The sequence below is a fragment of the Pungitius pungitius genome, chromosome 1 (genome assembly GCF_949316345.1).
Source record: "Pungitius pungitius chromosome 1, fPunPun2.1, whole genome shotgun sequence".
NCBI classification, from domain to species: Eukaryota; Metazoa; Chordata; class Actinopteri; order Perciformes; family Gasterosteidae; genus Pungitius; species Pungitius pungitius.
In genome coordinates, this window is record NC_084900.1 from 34,826,167 (window position 1) to 34,841,161 (window position 14,995).

Genomic DNA, 14,995 nt, shown 5'->3' on the forward strand with positions numbered 1-14,995 from the left:
TCTAGCAAATTAAATAACCTTAACCGTAACCGTGGGAGACATGGTCCATTATTTGTGGCGCGGGGGCACATGGAAACCCCCCCCCACGCCCCCCCAGACGGCCTTGTGCTTATCGTCTAACACAAACAGAGTGGGCAGCTCGATCCGAGGCGAGTGGAACTTCTTCTAAACCCGTCGTTAGTGAAGTGCAGCGGGCGTACACGCTGCTTCTCAAATGGAACATTTGACGAAACGTGCTGTGGGCCTTGAGGTGCAAATGTTGGTCCAAACCTGTAGTAACGTATCAATGAGTCATAGTGAGACCACAAAGTTCACCTAGCACAGCCTACGTCTGTCACATTTTAGATATACACTGTAGCACTTTGATAGCTTATCGGATTAACTTCTTCTGGATGGTTCTTAAGAAAAATGTTACAGCACTTGTTATTTTGTCAGTTATTTTGTACTTTTTAAAAAACACCAATAAAATTGAAAATTTTAATTTTGTTTGTTGCCCATTCATACAGAACAATTGCATTCATAGTGGTCCACGTGAGCAGTGGCATATTTCATTTGTAAAATTAAAAAAAAACGTACGCATGAGAGTAATATGAATAAACAAATAATTCATTATTTTGTTACATACACAATACATATTCAATGTATAATATTAACAGGCATAATTACATAACTCGTAAAGTAAACAAACATTTATCGGATCTGCACAGAGTAGTTGGAGTGTGAAAGGTCCACTTTTAGAGTTTGAGACGTCTAACGGGACATCTGGAATCTGAATATCACTAAACAACTTGACATGCGTTGGTTATTGCTCCAAAATGCTTTTCAAAAATCTAAATAAGTTCATTTGATTGTCGTACTGTTGCACACTTCCCAGACACAGATTTGGCAGAGACCAACAAAGCGGACGTCTTAAAGTAACTTTTCCTTGAAAGCACGTTGCGCCGGTTCAAGGGTCAACTTGTTTCTTTGTTATTTTGGTGGCTGTCACTATCTGAGGAAGGACGACACCGCTACTAAGCTCATCCAAAAAGAGAAAAAATACAAAATATATTTTTTATATGTATATGATTAACACTGAATATTGCTAACAATGCTTTGATAAATTTCCCTTTGAAAGCTATGCAAAGCACGACTCCAAAATGACATTATTATTTGTAAAATGTCACTTCTCATCTCTCCGATCCACTGGTCTAAAGTGCTAATAGCGGTGGCTGGTACTTCTAGTTCAACCTTAAAGTAAAACAATTAAAAAAAAGAAACAAACTTATGTATATATATATATACACACATGCGCACTCTAACAGCATGTGTGAAATTATTGATGCTTGCAATTTTCCTTCATTTTGGATTTGGCTCGTCCGGATTTGTCCGTTTTGCGTTTTGTGGGTGGGATGAAAGTCGCCTCCTTGAGTGACTCGTTGAAGCCGCTTTGAGGCAATGTGAGTGACTGACAGGTCGGACCTATATGGGAGGAAATAGAATGTGAGTGTCCACTCATTGTGATGCAGGTTAACAAAAAAACAAAACAAAAAACCCCACCATCTGTCCCGTTTACGGTGCCCTCTGGCCCCCCCCCGAGGCCCTCTGTGCTCGGTCTCGCCACCTGGAAGGTCGGGTCCAGCTCCTCCGCAATGTTTCGGAACTGCTGGACTTGTCTGTGAATGCAGCAGAAAGCAGATGAGCAACAGCTGGTCACAGACAGGTTCACGTATATCCAAGGGTGAGAGGGGGGAGGGGAGTGGGGGACACCTACGGTATCGTGGAGAAGGGGCTGGGTGGCTGGTTCTCTGGGGAGCTGTCCTCAGTGGGGGAAGGAAGGCCTTCTGAGTCGAGTCGCTCTCGATGCACCTGCAGGTAGTTGGGAAATGGACTATAACTCATGTAATCGCCTCAAAAATAAAATAAAGAGATAGTATGTTCACTATTAGCAGATTGTACCGAGGCAAAGGGGGCCGTTATTGAATTATTCAGTTATTGCTAGAAAGGCCGTATACAGTCTTGGCGAGACGATTGTGCGTCACCTGCAACCCACTTACCGGTCTGTCCCTTGCAGCCCGACCGCTAATCATCGCCGTGTGCTCGCGCCACGACGCCGGACCTTCGAGCTCTCGAGATCTTCGCTCTGACTTTATTTCCTGCTTCTGCATAAAGTGTGCAATTTCCTAGTGCAAAGAGACAACAGCAGATCATTCCACAGCAGCCTGCTAAGGAGGAGACACACGGGTGCTGTTGGAACGTCATTTCATCGTACCTCATCCTGGGCCACTTGTGCTACTCGGAAGTCTCCCTCTGGGTAGGAAACGCATGGAGAGCTCTGGGAGTTCTGTCAAAACACAACGGGGAAAGTCAGAAAACAAATTAATTACGAGATTACATTCTTTTTTGACCCCTATATCCTGTGGCTACCCTTCTCAGCAGCCTTTTCTCCTCCTCCTGCAGCTTGTGAGCCAGTTCTTCATCCTGTAGCACCTGGCGCAGCTGCCGCAGGTCCAGACTGGCCCCGCCCGGCTCCGGCCGCTGCGGCGCTCCTAAAAAGGTCAAAGTATGACATGTGCCAAATCAAAAAGAAACTGAAGACGACAATCAAACAAGTAGTGAAGACACCTGGCAATTAGCAATGAATCACTGTTCACTGATGGGAAGAAAGAGAAAGAACAGGTCACATGGTTTACAGATTCCCTCTTTACACACAATGAAGAGGAGGATGATGATTGGACTCATGGGAGACTGTTTCAGGCCTACAGAGACAAACACGAAGAAGTCCCACTTCACAAAGAGACCCCAAGTCACCAACAAAGCCCAAAAAAATTTGTCCAGATTAGATGGCGATTGAGGGAAGACGGGAGGAGCAGACGTACAGAGAGGTAGGGGGCGGAGCTTCGGAAGCTCTCCCATCTGCAGATGGGAGCTGGCGGCGGTTTCAATGAGTTACCTGCTGCCGCGCGCCTCCACCTGTCCCCGTGTGAAGCCCGGCTGCTGCTGAGGCTGCGGGTGCGCTGTGAGGCTCTTCCGGGGGGGCGCTCTACCCTCACCCCCGCCTCCCGCCCTTCCTCCTGCGGGCTTAACCCTTCTTCTATGGTCTCGTGGCGAAACAGACGCCGTTGGCTCGATGTCCTCTCGACCCTGTAATTGTTTGCATTCCTCTCGCTGCTGCCGTCGTTCCACCGTCCGCTGCCCCCCCTTTCTCCCTGTGCATGATGGGAGCCTCTGCTACTAATCTCATTAAGACTTCTGTCTTTGCTCTGCCAGTCCCTGTGATCTCTCCCACTGTTCTCTGGGTATCGCTTCCCCTCCCTGATATCTCCATGGAAACTGTGCCTGGTGGCGGCAGCTCTCCGGAAGGCTCCCTGATGTGGTCGGGAGTCACCGCAGGAGGCCTCGCCCCCGCGGAGCACCTGGCTGTCTTTGCTCGGAGGCCTTATTTGAAGCGGCGCCCCCTGGCTGCCAAACCTCACGGGCACGCCCCTCTCTCTGAGGACCTGGCCCAGCATCTCCCAGACGTGCAGCGGTTCCCCATGCGGCCTGTGAGAGCTCCTGGCGTTGTCCTGAAATCGCACATGTTTGTCTGGGTTTTCCGAACAGCTCCAGGTCCTCGCCAAGTCTCCGTTGCCGGGTTTCCTCCGGTCGTGTAGCCGGACAGATTTACTGCGACTGGATCGCCTCTCTCTGACATCAGCCTCGCCGCGGTCCCCTTCTTCGTCCAAAGTCCTAGGGTTCCTCCTCTCTAGGTCCCCACTTTCATTGTGGTTTTCAGTCCTCTCTCCTCTATCCTCCTCTGTGTAGCTGCAGCGAGAGTAAAGACTTCGGTAGTTCCTCCCTGGCGGCTGATATAAAGATGCCCGCCGTCGAGGAGGTGCCGTGTCGAGTCTCTCAATCAGTCTCTGGGAACAGGTGGAGTGCTGTTCAGAGAAGGCGGTGTCCGAGTGCTCTGAATCCTCACTCAAACGCTCCCTCGCGTTTCCCCTGATGGAGTCGGGGTGTCCTTGATTTGACCATGAAGTTGTGTTTTTCTGAGCTGCTTCCCCTCTGGGGGAGTAAGCCGGAGGCCTAGTTAAGTCTGAATGGTTGTGAGAGGTGGAGTAATGCCACCTGGTGGTGGTAGGAGAGTACTGCACCTCCCCTTGGTGAAGGCTAGTGAGTGTGTGCTGGCGTGGGGACGGTAGTGCAGGGTCGACAGTGCGGCCTTTAGTAATGCCAAACATGCAAACACAAAAGCAAGGGAGATGGGTGAGTCTGTTAGCATGTACTAGGAGTTAATCATGAGGTAACACAGCAGCATAGGATTCCCGCTGGTTTGTAAGACTTTTTAAGTAACTGTTTAGAATACAATAAAGGCATCATAATAGCAGATCAACATATAACATTAAGGAACACATGCTTCATGCATGAAAGGATCAGAGCATAAAATACGGAGAAGAATGAACCAGGGTGAAAGCGATGTAGAGGATGCTTTCTCATGCAGTTATAATGACTGTCATATAACAACAAGAAGCAGTAGCAATAAGGTAAAGGATGCTCCGGGTTTTGGCCTTCTTTGAGTGTGTGTCATTGCCATTCTCAAAATCTCAGCAAATACACACATTTAGTTTAAAAAAAAATCTTGGCAGTATATTTGGATTGTTGAGTAATGTCACTAACGGTATCATACATTAAAATAACAAATGGCAAACCGTAAACTGTACCTTCATCGTAGCCATCTCGCCCTCTGCTTATCCTTGCGATTCTCTTCTTCTCCTCTTCTTGCATTTGTTTAGCTATTTCCTGTGGAGTCAGATTGCTTCTTTGAAACATAAACCACAGTGAGAAACATGTATAGAACCCTTGGGGCTAAATGATGGTTACAGAGAAATGGAGGTAAAATAAGCAAATATCACAATTATCGCAGCAAAGCTAGTGATGAAATGGTCGGGTTAAAAACAGTCAGATCTGACCATTGGTGTAATTTAAACTGCGCTGTCTTCAACCAGCAGGGGGCAGAACAACACAGATCATCTTAAGGGAACTTCTGATTTATCTCACATCTGTTAACCTTCATTCCAAAAAAACTTTTATACTGTATTTATTAAAGAAACATTTTCAAATCATAATCTCTTCAACCAGAGATCCTTTTTCCTTCCTAAATGTTCTCAGTTCCCTTTGATTGGATCGACGGATTAATAGTGTTCAAGCAGCAACATGAAAGGAACACGTTGGTACTGTTATGCAAACGTAACTCGCCGTGAATTCACACCACACGAGAAACACAAACAGGTCAACACAGCGGCTTTGCTTGAAGTGACACCACGTCACTGGGGAACGGAGGCTCTCAGCTGTTATACTCGACCCCCCCCCCCCACCAACATGTCTCCGTTTAGCTTTGCTTGGAAAGTCCAGAACTTCTAATGTTCTCCACAATCCGGCAAATTCTTACGCCTCTCTGTAGGCTGCCGTAGCCACTTAAATCACAATTAAAAGCCAACGCAGCTCCTTTTGTTTAGCAGTCGGCGTGTGTGTGTGTGTGTCAGTGTGTGTGTGTGTGTGTGTGTGTCAGTGTCAGCAGACAATTAGCAGCTTGCCGTGGCACGCCAGGCGCGGCCTGCCACAGGGATCTGGCATTTAAAAAACGCACAGCCCTTCTGCTCCTTAATTAAAGGCAAAATCTACAGGGAGGCAAATATTTAATCAACACCTCTGATCAGTCAGTCATTAAAAGGAAGGTAAGCAAACAGTTCATCATCAAATGATTACATCCGCACAAGAATAGATGTATTAGCACGCCCTTTTCTGCATAACCCAGCACAATAGTTACAGCCACTAGGTAGAAGTTAAAAGTGAGCGTAGACACCTCGTTCCAGCAGAGCTCAGACCTAAACCCTTTAGTAACAATGAACAGACCCCATAGTCTCTCTGACCACACGTCCCCCAAACAAGGAGCTTTTTTTACAAGCCTTCCCACAGCAGCCTCTTCTAAAAAGGAAACTGCAGAGTAAAGGAAAATATTATGCTGAGCAGCCCTGTGACGCCGAGCACTACACTGGAGCAGCAGCTGCTGAGTTTCGTGGCACAGTTGGTGCCTTCTCCCCAACACAGCTCAATTCATCGTTTTTATTTGTCGGTAGTTAGCTTTTCCTCCCTGTATTAAACAGCCGATGCACATTGCTGCTGTAGACTGATTGCCGTTACAAGGGTTTTTTTTAGGGCCGGGACTTTAGCGCGTTAATTACGATTAATTAATTACAATGTGAATTAAGATTAATTAATTACACAAAAATAACACATTAAACATTTTTTACGCATTTTTACACTTATTTTTTGCACCGCGGAACGTGTCTCACTGGATGAGTTTCGGGGGGACCGATTATACCGGAGCACCAACTAGCGTCCATGACTTCAGACAACAACAAACCACAGTGAACATGAACGAAGAAGCTGACGAGACCGTGTCGGGTGGCCCCGTGAATGGGAAATCTTCTTATAATAAACACACGGATGGAAGCGTCGATAAGAGCGTGGTTGTGTGCAAGCTGTGCAACAAGGAATTCACATCGAGCCTCAAGTATCACCTCAACGCAACACAATTAGCAGCTAGCGTGGACGTACAAGGACCCACACCCAACCCACACTGCACCAGATGACTGGTTTAAGGACCAGGGTAACTAAGTCCACGTCTGAAAAAATAACCAGTGTTCTGAATGTACTTGAAAGTATTGGTCTACTTAAAAAAACCTAGTTTACAGAAGGTCTACTTACCTATAGGCTACCTGAATTTCTGAAAGTACTATATTTCTAAATATGCTATTTCTACACTTGTCTGCTGGAATTGGTTGAACACAAATAAAAATCCATGTGAAAAAAATTACTTCTCACTGTTCTCAGGTCAAATATTTATGCAATTAAAATGAGATTAATTAATTACAAAGCCTCTAATTAATTACATTAATATTTTTAATCGAGTCCCGGCCCTAATTTTTATAGAGGCCGGGCTTCTGAGTGGACATCAGAACTATGAGGGAGAGGTGACCGATGGGAAGCATCTGGTTACCCCGTCGCGTTTCGGTAAGAATGTTTTTGTATCCGTTTGGATACATTATAGGAGATCCGTTGCTGCACAAATCAGCAATAGAGGAAAAGGGAATATACACACACGTATGTGTGTTTTCTGTATACAGGGCTGCACGCCTGGAAACAACCACCAGAGAAATGGCGTGAGCATCATCCAGATGTGTAGCTGACCTGTTTAACAGCTGACTTTGCTTCAGAGGGCCTGAGCAGCACTTAGCCGCCGTTCATTATGGATTCAGTTGGTCCTGAGAGAGAGCGCAAAGTAAACTGTACGGTACTCCCTGACCTGCTGGTAACAGCGAGGTGATTAAGTGATGTACAAGTATGTCCCAGGTGGCATACGGGTCTGAGTCCCAGTGCAGAATGAACATGTCCAGATGATGCTGGAGCTGTTTTAACTGCCATGGTTGCCCTTCTAGAGTTGGTCCTCTCCCATTTTCACACACATTCATTAAGCAGCTATATTCATCCTTTTGCACCCACTTACCAAGTTTAATTAAACATTACAATCACAAATGATCAGCTATTAACAACCAACTTTCAGGCAAACGTCATGGAAATCCCAAAAATATTAGGTCGAAAAATGTACTTCAAAAATGTGTTTTGTCAAAAATATTATGGGGAAAAAAATCCAAAAATGTCCAAAAATGTTAAGACGAAAGATGTCAAAAATATGAGTTCAATAAATAACAATAAAATATTAGCATACTCTGGGCGCTTCAACGCCCGTCATAACTGACCTAAATGGAAAGTTGAGTCTTTAATTTAAATTTAATTGGAGGAATGCAAAGCAAATGAAAATCGGTTTACTAGAGTTTGAACTCACCTTGTCGTCCTGCTCCCTCCTTCGGGCCTCTTCAGCACAGCGCTGGATCTCCTCCTGAATTAGACGCGCATATTCAAAGTCTTCCATCTCTCTGCGGTCAGGGAGGGAAAAGACATCTTTGATGAAACTACCAAACCACCCAGTAACCAACATGAGGGCCGGGCAACACGCGGGGAATGAACGCCACCCACAGCCGTCTGGAGGACTGTCTGTGCAGGGTGCTCTGCTGGGCCTGCTCCTCTTCCTCCTCGTCCTGCAGCCTTTTGGCTATGCGGATGTCGTTCTGCACCAGCTGGTTCTTCTGGATGTTGGTCGTGTAGTACTGCTCAACTATAAGGGCAAGAAAAAAAAGAAAAGAAAAAAAGGCATGAGGTTAGGACGGACTCAATGTGTGCGATTGAAAAACATTGTACAAATCAGTAGTAATCATTTATCGTGTGTGAATGTATTACAATAGATGCTTCTACATAAAATGATTTGGTAAATTTCATTATGAAGTCAACAAAACAGAAGCAGTGATTCACGAAGACTAGAGAGCAACCCACACAGCACAAACTACTGCCCACGTTGTACTCACTCTCCTGTTCCTGCAGGTTGTGTGCCAGCGCTCCATCCTCCAGCACAGCGAAACACTGGCGCACTGCAACGACAGAAGCTTCGGCGTCAGACAGAAGGTGACAAATGCAGATGTTCCCACATTGACTCTCCTCCCGATCGGCCGGTTCCCCCGAACTTCTCCATTGGGCCGAGAACCAATCAGATACAAGTGCGTCAAAAACTATTTTAAAATTACTCTTTTTACTCGATTGTCCATTAAAACGAAACGTGTTATAAACCAGTTTGCACTGTTTCTGACAGCCTCTATTCCCTCTATGATTCGTCACCAAAACGACATATTTTGAAATGATGGCTCAATCCCTGGTACATGATCCAACATCTAGTGTAAAGTCATCCAACATGAAGTAAGCTGTTCTCTCAGCCTGAAGATCACTGAAACAACAACAATCACAACAACCTTGTACGGCCCCATTTGCCCCATCCAGAAACACGGTGGAGCCCTTGTACAGCCTGAAATGATATTATAGTATATTCTGGTTCAGCCATTTGCCTAAAACGGAATAAAATATATAGAGAAGTGCTGGGTGTCTTTATGGCTGTTTATTTGACCGACAAAAGCTGGAGGAGTTCACCAGTCTGGCCTGAACTAACTGTTAAATATATAAAAAGCCCTCGTAAAAAGGCCATCATAACAGGGTGCTCCAGAGGAACACGTAAGTGACCACAGCTTGAACCGTCCTCCCAAAGCTCCTCGGTGTAGAACCTGCAGAGGAACAGATCCCCTGCGGTCTAACAAGAGCAAACAAAACAAACTGACCAGGCTCTTTGTTTCTGGGTGTGTATGCATCTTTAAATGGCGTCGCAAATATCCTAAGGAAGCAGGCCTGTGTTTTTCCATCCAATAATGTAAACTTTGTGTCAATAAGACACAGAGTTTAGGGACTACGACCTTTCGCAGCGGATACGAAGGCATGTGGAGTGAGATCCAGAAGGCTGTTGTAAATCCCGAGGCTTTAGCTGCCGTCTGTAAACTGTCTGGTTCTCCACATGGAGCCTTCCCTTTCCCACGATCCCATCGTCTCGCCACCTGCTGCTGAATATAACAACAACATATCGGTTTCAAGTCATTAATGCCAGCTTCAGTCGAGCATTCTGCCGTTTCGTCAATATGTTCAAGTCAGAAGGGGTATTCGGGGTATGCTGCGTTTTGACCAGACTCCAACACAGAAGGTGGTGGATCCCCCTGGCTTTTGCATGGCTCTTTGCGCTCTACAATTAGTTTAATACAGCATCTGCGTATTGTTAAAGTCGTCTACTGCCACGCAGAGTGTTCCGATGGGGTCTGTGTGCCAAAGCACGGCCAACAAACCTCGAAAAGCAGCAGATGTTTTCTCCACTTCCTCCAAAAAAAAAAAACCTTTGCCATGTCATTCATCAGGGAACCTAAAAGATTGTATGTTCAAAGGTGCTTTCCAACGACAGAGGCGCGTGTGGAAGATGTTTCGCTCGCTGCAGAGGGAAAGTACAAATAAGTACGAATAAGTGAGCGAACAGACGACTCTGGAAGTTCACTTACTAGCTGGAGATAAACGGCATTATGTCATGCATGACATTTTCTTTCCCCCCCCCCCCCCCCCCCCAAAGTTTATGGAACAGCTGAAACGATCTGTGTGGCTGGTTGGAAACACACGAAACATCCAACATGGGACCCATCCAGGAGCTCTACTGCTTCTGTGTTCAGCATCTCGCCGAGTTTAAGGACAACGCTTCACGTTACACACACATCCCCCTTTGCATTCAAACTCTTCCCTTTAATGCTTTAATATCTGAACTACAAGGGAACCCCCGAACAAGCAATGTCCCATTTCAGCACTTACAGATCAGCTTTGAAGTTAAACTGAGGACAATACAAAAGTTAGAAAAAAAAAAAAAAACTGCTTCTGAAACCTAGTAGTCAAACTATTTATCAAATCTGAAAAAAATGAAAACAATGTCCTTGCTGAGAATAACACTGGGGTGAGTTTTAGTCTACAGGGGCCGCAACAGTCAAAGTTCATAGAACCCCCCCGAGAACTAAGCCCTCTCCAGGGTGTGTTTACACCACATAATACTACACGGAGAGTTTAACCCTTACAAAGACTGACACACCTGTCGTGGAGCTTAAGAGACTCTCCGCTGAAAAGATGTCCAACCTGCCCTTATCCATCCGGTCCGTCAGTAAGGAGTAACAACTGAGTCAAACACTTGGTTTTAATCCTTAAGGATAAGCCAACTGTTCAAAAAAACATGAGTTTACTCTTAAATCACACCCAGAAAGACAAAGAAAAAGAGCTAGAAGCTACATGGGTGAGGGCGTGTCCGCCTGGCGGGTCAACTTGTTTTCTTCAACCTCCTCCGAGCTACAGTCACACCGCCCTGCTGTGGGAGGGACAAGGAGGACTGTGTTAATACCACTGCTAAACAAGTTTTGACGGAGCGGGTGTGCAGTGCAAGTTCAAAATGCTCCTCTCCTCCTGTATAAGCGTCTTAGTAAGGGCACAGAAATAGTCTGGCGTTTGACGACCAGCGGCTGAAGATCCCCTCGGGGGTGAGAGAAGAAACGGAAGATTTCAAAACTTATCCAGCGACCGGATGCATTGCCCAGTACGTCCCCAAAGAATGTGGCCAGAATTGAGTGTGGCGAAGGGGACGGTACTATGAGCAGGAAACCACGACCCGCGTGACCTCAAGCCTAAACAGTCCAAACAAGGGATTTATTCCCATCTCAATGGCTTGTGTCTCCTTCAAATATATCCCAAATAACCCAGTAGTCCAAAAGAGAAGATTATGTGTTATGCTTGGGGTTTTTTTTTTTCTTTTTCCACGATCTTTGAATTTTAGCAGAAGCCCAAACCCACGTTAGAGAACTGACAGCCGCTTATGTAAAAGAAAAAAACCATGCAGATCAGCTCCAGCTCCGGCATGCGGCTCCAGGGAAGAGCCGACCAAACGCTGGCAGAGACATTTCCCTTTTATCTGTGCAGCTACTTGGATTCTAGCAGCGTTTATCAAGTGCCCGCCAAACAAAGATAATGACACGGGTTCTATTTCCAGCCTCTCTCTCTATATATGTATATATTTCACTTCAATGGCTGTCTGTCCATCCAGCCACTCTTTGTGCTGATGAGAGATAAACTAGGCGATCTGGGGGGAAACTGATGGAGAACAAAGAAATGTGAGGGGAGGGGTGTGTGTGTGTGTGTGAAGGGACTCTGGGTCAGTTGGTGAGAGTGGAAAATAGGACTGTGGAGGGTGGGGGGTGGAATTCCTCTAAGAGCTGCATTCCCTCTGCACATCAGGCTATATCTGGAGACGCCAGCAGAGGGGGAAAACAGGAACTGATAAGGTTTGGGGAGTGGGGGGGGGCAGTGAAAACTAAGCAAGTTGACTTGGGCCGAGACTGTCAGATCGATCGGAGAGTGAAGAAAACAATCCTGATGGGTTAGAGAGGAACAACGGCACGGCGTGGAAAGTCGGTCTTGTGGAAGCAGCCGGAGAAAAGTGCACGAAGCAGCCGTCTGATTTACGTGCCCCTATTGTCTCAGCGTGCAGTCTTATCGCAGCCCTTACTGGCTTTGTGTGCACATTGGGCCCCCCCCCCGCGCTCGATTAAGCATGGAAATGCTAAGCCGCACAGTGTGCCCTTTGTGTACGGTAACAAGAGTGGAGTGTTGAATTATCTCCTTGGATAACATTTAAAAAAAATAAACACACACACACACACACACACACACACACACACACACACACACACCTTTTTCCAGCCCATTCATTATCAACATATCCAGGCCGCACCTTCCACGTTCCACACCTTTGACCGTTTTCAGATGCAAACAAAAGATGATCATATGAGCTGCTGTTGTATGACAGCGACAGATGTCGGTTCTGTGCATGGGGAATAACATTTAAAAAAATCCCAGTTGTTCAATAGGATAGAGAGAAAGTTGTCAAAGGTCTGGTTGTCTCTAAAGCACGCAGTACGTCTTACGTACAAACCTCCAGAACCAAACACTGTGTCCCTACTGGCTCCAGATCAGTAACCCCTGACCTCTGGTCAGCCTGCAAAATCCCTTCTCCCAAAGTTTCTATGCCATGGAAGCCTGATGGGAGGATGGGTTTTTACCTTCTTGGACACGTGGAAGGTTGGACTGGTCAATTTCCACCTCGGCCATCGTTGTCCACCGTCTGGTCACAGTCTCATGCTGACACAGAAGACCCAGACACCAGGAAGAGAATCTACGTTTTTTATCGTCTGGTGAATAGGAACCTAAAAAAAGAAAAAAGAAAAAGGAAAAGGGAAAAGTCAAAAGGCACCCCCACAGTGAGACATTTGGTGGAAGTTAGTGTCTTAAAACCAAACACACACACACACACACACACACACACACACACACACACACACACACACACACACACAGTGTATCTCAGTGGTGTTGACGCAAACAAAAAAAAGTCAGTTAATGAAATACTAACGTTAACGAACCGTTTGGTCGACAGCAACCGAGCTGGCACGAGCAGTACTGTGACGTTTAGCCTGGCTAACTACAGGTGAAGACATTAGCGGTGACTTATTTAACACCTTTAGCGTTACCTGCGCCACTCGTTTGTCGAGCAAAGCAGAAGAATAAGCGGGCTAAACGCCGCGTGAGTCCGCTTGTTGTTACCTACCTGTTGTCTCCAACAGTGTGCGGTGTGCGCACGCAGCCCGTTCAACAAGTAGCCACGAAAGCCACCCCAAACTTTGTCCGCTCCGTCGCACCTTCCGCCTCCCTGCCGGTTCCCGGTTGTCCCTACCAACCGATCCGAGACGTCCCTATGGACTCGGGCCGTTTGTAAGCGCCTGTGCTTGTGAGTGTTTATAACGAACCTGACGAAAGGTCGTTGTCGACTCGCTCGCGTGCTCTAGTTCGGCAGCGTTCGACGGTGCTGCCTTCAGGTGCTCTTTCAGGCTCGGACTTATCAGTCACGATGTGCAGCCTCGGAAACGACAATCAAGGTTATTTTTTTTTTCGCAAGGTTTTTTGTTTGTTTGTTGCTTTTCCTGTGGTTTGGACCGCAGATAGAGCCATCTATCTGGTAATCGCGGTTAGAGACCAAAATGTTACACTACGGATTCACTTTATCCAAAGAAAATCAGTAAAGAGCGGCAACAGAACAGTAGACATTCATCTTCTTTTAGTGACATTCTACATGACCTTAGGCCAGGCCAACACTTCATGTAGTGGCAACACCCCCTACATGACCACAGGCCGACAATATGCCTCAAACTCAGAAGTTTAAAAAGGTTCCCTGAATCTAACTTTCATGTTCGCTCACTGAAATGCAATAGTTCGAAAAGTCATTGAAGATAACTCTTAACCTGCTGATTGTAGTGTCTGTATTTTATTATTTTAATGAAGTAATTATGGATTAGAAAGTCACAAATATTATTTGGGGGAAAACTGCTTAGTACTGCAAAGTAACTACTTCGGCACCAAAAGGGTTGATGCACGTTCTGATAATGTTTAGTGTGAGTTTAGTGTGGTTAAAAAAAGACTGAAGACAACTTGATTACAGAGAAAAAGCACCTTATTGGCGAATTGCCTCATTGTGCATGTACATCTTCTTGATGGGAAGTGGAACTTACTAATTTAGTCAGCTGGGTAGGCAACTGTCCTGGAGACTAAAGCGTGTGTGAAAAATAAGGCCAAATGACTTAATTTCGGAGAAGGATAAGCTTTTTTAAAAACTGCCTTGTAAATGTCAATAATAAAGATTATTTGGAGGCTCGTAGGCTATGGAGGATACAGGTTTTGTGATTTCACGTGCACTTTGTCAATCGGAGACTGAAATGAATAAAAAGACTGGTGATGAGAGAGACATTTTCTTTGAGCTAAAATCAAAAGAGTAGAATGGAGGCTAATTTGCAGAAAATCTATAAATAGGCATATATTCCGTAAACTATTGTATTTGGTTTCCTAGACATAACATTGCCCTCTGCTGGCTGTACCTACGAGTCTTGTAGGCCGAATACTGTTAACAAGTGGTAAAAACCTGTCAGTAATAATGTGGGAATTTGAAATAAACGGTTGAAAATTCTGCATATTAATGTGGCAGCATTTTAAACTCTAAATAGGATTGTCATCTTTTAAACTACTTTTGCTACATCAGCATTTTCACTGCAAATACTTGTTTTCATTCATAGTCAACATTTTGAAAGCAGGGCTTCATACATATATTTTTAATCGATATTTCTATACCCCAGGTGTTTATACAGTAGATGCAGTAGATGTTTAAGGTTGATGGTCAAGATGTCAACAACAATTCTCTGTATCTAACTCCATTGTTACCTCAAGCATTGGGGGGAGACCACATTTAGCTCATCGGCTGGAATAAACTGGGATTGGCAGCCAGGCCATGACTAACACAGAATATAAATGTACAAATGGTAATAGCTTTTTATGATATAAAGCAACACCTAATGTAGAGTCGGGTCTCCGGGCAATAAAACCAAATGTCAGTGTCGCTCCGTCGACCCTCATTATCATACAA

General features: G+C 45.5%; 1 protein-coding gene across 4 annotated transcripts; it reads right to left on the reverse strand.

Annotated features, from left to right (window-relative positions):
• Positions 1-246: 246 nt before the first annotated feature.
• ccdc187 (coiled-coil domain containing 187) lies at positions 247-13,470 on the reverse strand. 4 transcript variants are annotated; one of them, XM_037480409.2, is made up of 13 exons: positions 13,133-13,470; positions 12,588-12,731; positions 8,445-8,507; positions 8,059-8,197; positions 7,868-7,958; positions 4,683-4,761; positions 2,933-4,183; positions 2,407-2,528; positions 2,252-2,323; positions 2,037-2,162; positions 1,754-1,848; positions 1,540-1,655; positions 247-1,461 (listed from the first exon to the last, which is right to left on the reverse strand). In XM_037480409.2, the coding sequence occupies exons 2-13, from the start codon at positions 12,634-12,636 to the stop codon at positions 1,316-1,318; spliced, it is 2,349 nt and encodes a 782-aa protein (XP_037336306.2). In that variant the 5' UTR covers positions 12,637-12,731; positions 13,133-13,470; the 3' UTR covers positions 247-1,315. The 4 variants fall into 4 exon arrangements, with proteins under 4 accessions (XP_037336306.2, XP_037336307.2, XP_062422049.1 ...); XM_037480410.2 differs by lacking the exon at positions 13,133-13,470 and adding an exon at positions 12,948-13,119; XM_062566065.1 differs by lacking the exons at positions 12,588-12,731; positions 13,133-13,470 and adding an exon at positions 10,574-10,879.
• Between the last annotated feature and the right edge of the window lie 1,525 nt (positions 13,471-14,995).